This window comes from Nelumbo nucifera, chromosome 1 (genome assembly GCF_055504915.1).
Source record: "Nelumbo nucifera cultivar China Antique chromosome 1, China Antique-T2T, whole genome shotgun sequence".
Lineage (NCBI taxonomy): Eukaryota > Viridiplantae > Streptophyta > Magnoliopsida > Proteales > Nelumbonaceae > Nelumbo > Nelumbo nucifera.
Window position 1 is genome coordinate 88,282,941 of NC_142649.1, and position 6,000 is coordinate 88,288,940.

The following is a 6,000-nucleotide window of genomic DNA, read 5'->3' on the forward strand; positions in this document are numbered from 1 at the left end:
AAGAAGCTTGAGAGCTTTGAGAGATGGATGGCCGAGTCTACAATGCCACTAAAGAGGAGTCAAAGAGGTTTGAAGTGCAACCGTAAATCACCCCCGTCAAGATAATACAATCCGCCAGCTTCATGCCCTCCACCAATCTTCTTCCCCGTCGTTAGATCCTAAAAAACACAAGAGGAAGGGCAAAATGTGATAGAACAATTGAGGGACTTGGTTAGTTTACTAACAGACATAAGATTAAAAGGAAACTTGGAAATGTGTAAAACAGAAGATAAAGAATGAGATGTTGTGGTCACATTACCAACACCGTAAATGGGGGAAGTAGATCCATTAGCAAAGGTAACATTATTTGATGTAGAGATTGGTGAAAGAGAAGAAAACACACCTGGAATCCCGGTCATGTGATCAGAGGCTCCAGAGTCAATTATCCAGGGTGAGGGTTTAGATGTTAGGCAAGCTATACCTGAATGAGCGAGGGTGGTGGTGTTCTGATGTGAAATGGCCTAAAGGAATCTCTCATACTCCTCTCTTAGGATACTCATCATCTCCTTCCCAGAAGTAGTTGTGACTGTAGAAGATACTGGATCAACTGGTTGAGTACCATTGACTTCACTACTACCAACAGCTGCATGATTAGCCCATGTGGATGGTGGGCCATGTAGATCATAGCATAAGTTAACCATGTGCCCTTCTCTCCCACAATGTGTGCACTTCCTAGTTGTTCTCCCCCTTCCTCTACCACGGCCTCCCCCCGAATCACGACCTCCTCCACTACTACGACCACCCATAGAGTTACCACAGCCTCCCTTAACTGTATGGCCATCTCTTTTGTGCCCATAAGAACCACCTCGAGAGCTAACAAGTGTTGATCTATCGGAAGTTATGTTACTCTCTATGGGGCTAAGAGATATCCTATGAAGACGGGCAAACACTTCTTCTAGAGTAGGGAGAGCAAATCCCCCCAATATCTGTGCTCTGACAGGTTCATATTCTGCTTTGAGTCCCACCAAGAACCGTGTAACATCTAGTTGTTCCCTTTGTTGCTATTGAACTTTGACGTTAGGAGTTAAGGGATGATAGACATTAAGTTCATTCCAAAGATTTTTCATACTGGCATAATATTCTTCAAGAGTCTGATTTCCCTACTGCAAACTGGAGTATTCCTAATAAAGTTGATAAACCCTTGTAGTGTTGTCTTGTCCAGAATAGAGTTTCTTGGCATGTTCCCATATATCCCTTGTTGTATCTAAAAACATGAAATTAATACTGATTTTAGGCAACATACTGTTCCATAGCCACGTCATGATCTGAGCATCCTCTTGCTCCCAATCACTAAAACCCGAGGATTCAATACCCGGTTTCTCCTCCTGTACATGTTTCACTTTCTTCTTAGCCTTCAAAAACACTTCCACCGACTTAGCCCACGGAACATAGTTTTCACCATTGAGTTTGATGGATGTCATCTGGACACTCAAAAAATCAGAGGAGATCATCACACTTGATTTCTGGTCACCACTCAAATCACCCGCCGACGCCATTTCAGTCTGCAAAACTGGTTCTGCCCGTCACACACACAAGAAGAAGAGGTTCCAACCACAGCACTACTGTTCCTCAACAACCACACCAGCACACCAATAGTCACCATGAGTTTGCCCTAACATGCATTCGGCCACTTTGAACACTACTGTACTGCGAACAAGCAGATTTAAAAAAAAAAAAAAACACAGAAAATCCCCCTTGAAACAACTCATTCAAAGGTTCAGACCACCACCACCGCACCTACTCGACCACCACAGCTGTCACGCATGGTGACAGCAGTTCACATGAAAAAAAAAAAAAAACTCTTTTTTTCTGTTCACTCAATTATTGCACTTGTCCACTGTCACCAGAGGTCAACCCATCAAAACCCTAGAAGTTGCAGCAGAAACCTGGGTTTGCCGCAGTCTTCTAACCCAGGTTTCGCACACCAGAAAAAAAGAAGAAAAAGAAAATGAAGAAAGGAGAAGGAAGGGAGAAGGAAGAAGGCTGCAATGGACCTTTATCAGTGGTGCTCTGATACCAAGTTTGTATTCAGCCGCACTAAGAAGGAAGAAGAGAGAGAGAGGAGAGAAGAAGAAGAAGGAGGAGGAGGAAGAAGAAGAACAATGTCAAACTGAGTAGTCCAAAAGTCCTACACAGTCGACCATTCATTTTTAATTAGTAAACAGGCATACAAAGACAGAAATGCCCCTGTCTATGTAAGAGATATACAAAGACTAAACTACCCCTGTTTATTTGACTCTAACAGCAGTTAAATCAATTCTTACTACTTCTACCATGTCCTTTTTGGTCTACCCTAGTCCTTCTAGCCCCTTCAACTTGCAATATCACTTCTTACAGGTGCCACTGATGGTCTTCTATGACCAGACCATCCTAGTCTACTGTCTCTCATTTTACCACTTACTGAAGCTACTTGTAGGTTCCTTCAAATGACTTCATTTCTGATCCTGTCCTCTCTAATTTTTCCACTCATCCACCCCAGCACATGCATTTCTGTCCCACTCATTTTATGGACATGTTTCTTGACTACACAACACTCTGCTCCATACAGCATAGCTGGCCTTACATCTCTGTCTAGTTGATCTACTTACTGATACTTAAAAATTTAAAAAAAAAATGTCTAAGCAAAGAACCTGCAGATTGTTATGTTTCTTATGAAATATTCAATAGCTATCTTAACATATAAAATGTCACTTAGGGAAATGCTAAGAGAATTAGATTCCCCTACAATTCAACCTTCTAGGTTTTCTACACTATTCTAAAGCTCCAGTATATCTATTTCCCAACAAAAGGATCAGAAGATTTATAGGAAAAAAGAAAGAAAGGAAAAACAAGAAATCAATGAAAAACTTGTTTCCAGAGTTTTTATTGAAGAAGTTGAGGAACAAAGTATAACTGATGGAATTCTCATTCAGCTAATAAAATTCTCATGATAAGTATACAGGTCATCAAGTTTAAACAGAGAGAAATATAACAATATACAAATAAATTTTTGCTGAGTAACGGTAAATGGTTTATTAGTTATAAAAGAAGTAAGGATACATCAGGAAGGGAGAACCCAAAATAGGAGGATAGCCTCAGATAACCACCCAAAGAAACAAGAAACTCAAATGAGTTGGCCCCAATTCAACTGGTCCCTTGAAACCCCTTGTTTTGCTAATACATCAGCTATTCCATTGGCTGCTCTCAGAGTCGACATTACTTGTGCATGCAGGTCCTCTAATAGTTTTTTTCAGCTCTCGGTACACATATTTATAGCTCCAAGTCACCTTTTGATCATCTTTCAGCCAAGCTATGACTATTCTTGAGTCTCCTTCCACTTCCACCTCTTTCCAGTTCAAACCTTTTTTTAATCAATATTCCAGTTCAAACCTTTTAGTCTCCTCAGGCCTGTGAGTGCTGCTGAAGTCTCTACCCAAATTGCATTTCCAACCCTTAACGGACCTGAGAATAGTTCTAGAATATTGCCAATTTGCCACGTTCATCCAATTACTCCACCTATGCTTGAGGGACCAAGGTTATCCAGACTGCACCCATCAAAGTTATGTTTTAGATGTCCCATAGGCAGAGGTACCCAACTAACTACTTGACTGTCTAGGAGCAGAGGGGAAGAGTCTTACTATGTCTTTGTTATCTAGAAAGATAGTAATGTGGAATATGTGCCTTGTTCACAAGGATCAAAAGGAGTAGGTCTCTAATTCATTCCTTTATTTCCAGCCCTCACCCCCCCCCCTTCAAATTTGGTATCATGCCAGCGACTTGTTTGACATGCATGCACTTCCCAGGTTTAAAGAACTAATATGGTCATGACCAACTAAAGGTTTTAGCAAAATGTATCATATTTTCTGGAATCTATTCACATTTGTATAAGGAAAAGAGAAGAAAAAAATAATTTGTTTTTTAGGATAGAAGCCATTTCACTATTCAGTCTTGTGTTCAAATGAGGTGGCTATATCTCTATAGGCATAATGCCTTAAGGAGTTAAATGGTCAAATTTTGGGATAGTAGGTATTAGGGGCAACCTTGTCTGAACCTTCTTCTATCATAAAAGCTGCAGTTATTACACATAATCTCGTACTAGATGGCTTTGACTGGTGTAAGGGTCATATCTAAAAGATGCCATTTTCCCATCCTTTTCTTCTTTTGATAAGTAACATTCATTAGAAAAAAAAAAATAATAATCTCTTCACTACCTCACTAAGGAGGCAGCAGGCAATGACGTACAAATACTATTCCAATACCAAAACAGAACAAACACAGCATACTGCATATCCACTACAGAAGAACTAAAAATAAAGGCCCAGCCCTTACATTTTCCCATCCTTTCAAATGATTAAAAACTACTTATCTAGTGATTTTCATATTTCACAATGAAACCACAAATTCCATCAACAAAGAAAGAAAAGTATACCTTGGGAAGATGAATATATGGTTGCGGCCACCTGATAGACGGAAATATGGCATTTGACTTAGAATCTGAAAGCAGAAACTGAACAGAGAATCAAAACCAATGGAATTTCTTTTTACCCTCAAATGAAATTCTCAAAACAAATGCAAGAGAAACTACAAAAGTTGTTTCAAAGTAACAAAAAGTAAAACATCCTTTCAAATATTTAGATCCCCCACTTAACGATGCAAAGTATCCGACATAGAACAAACCAGTTCCTTAACTATTCTAATTGAACCAGCTGGAATTATTGTCAGACATGGAAAGCAATCATGTGAATGCAAAAGTCTAAAAGTCTAATTATGTTGGTTGGCATACAGACCTACATGAACTACATTTTAATGAAATATGCACCTCTATCATTTGTATAAAGAGAAAGATTTTACCTTCACATATGTCTGGTTTATCTCCTTATCATTGAAACCCCCCATCATCCTAACACATTTGACATAAGCCGGAACAAAAAACAGATCCGCATCCTCTTTCTTCAATGTCCGAAACTTCGATTTCAGAAGGAGCCTATGAATTTTGACCTAAAAAGCAGAGAAAAGAGCATTTCAAAGAAAAACCAACACTTCACTTAAATTCATCATGAAAGGGGGAATGTGTTTCTTTTTCACAATGAGCAATTATATTCAAGAAAAACAATGAAATGCACTCGAATTTCGCCCAAAATGAGAATACTTTCTCAACAAAAATAAAAATAGAGAAAAACCCAGAATTCTACAAAAACTTTCTAGCAACTAAACAATCACCTGCGTTCCCCACTGCCCTTTTACGCACGAATCCGCGGAGATCTTACCGTCCCTTCCGTACATCAACTCCTTCAACCCATCAATCTCGTGTTCATCGTAGACATAAATTTTGAGAGATAGATGCGAACCATAGCCTCGATTAGGCCAAGAAAGGGAACCCCCATTGCTGGGTAAGAGGAGATCTTGAGATCTCCTAACGTCACTGGAGGAGAAACTACAGGAACTGAAGGATTGATCAAAGATCCTCGTGATGAAGAACGTCGTCACTACCAAAGCTAGTGTCCCAATCTGGTGAGTTCTCGTACAGGGAGAGTGAGAAGCCAATACTCTGTTTTTGTTGGCTAAGCTTCCCATCGACCAAACACGAACAGTTGAAGTGCAAGAGTTCGTTGTGTAGTGATTTTGATGTTTGAATCTTGGGATTTATGTAGGTATTTTTAGGGAGAATGACGGTTCAGCCTACGATCAGAATTGTTATTGTTAGGCGCAAAGTACAGTTGGGGTGGTGGAGAGGTGTCAATTGGACGGATTTGGTCTAACCCGATCCAGTCCGAAGTGAGTCCCCTAAAAAATGGAATGGATCTAATCCGGTCTAAATCAAATTTATTAAAATGTAAATGGATAGGATTGGATCAATCCAAACTGAATAAAATATCTAAAATTATGTAAAAGTACTTTGATAAAAATATTTTCATAAAAGTGTTTTTATAAAAGCACTTTATTCTTTGGAAAAGTGCTTTTGTGAAAGTACTTTTATAAAAA

At 39.3% G+C, this 6,000-nt stretch overlaps 1 protein-coding gene across 1 annotated transcript in view; it reads right to left on the minus strand.

The window, feature by feature from the left end:
* The window catches only part of LOC104599592 (putative glucuronosyltransferase GUT1), a 34,248-nt gene extending 28,554 nt beyond the window's left edge, over nt 1–5,694 (minus strand). Inside the window, exons 1-3 of the mRNA XM_010262206.3 lie at nt 5,239–5,694; nt 4,870–5,016; nt 4,448–4,512 (exon numbers count right to left, since the gene is read on the minus strand). Coding sequence (XP_010260508.1) covers nt 4,448–4,512; nt 4,870–5,016; nt 5,239–5,592 — 566 coding nt within the window. The 5' untranslated portion in view covers nt 5,593–5,694. The remainder of the gene's footprint in view (nt 1–4,447; nt 4,513–4,869; nt 5,017–5,238) is intronic.
* Between the last annotated feature and the right edge of the window lie 306 nt (nt 5,695–6,000).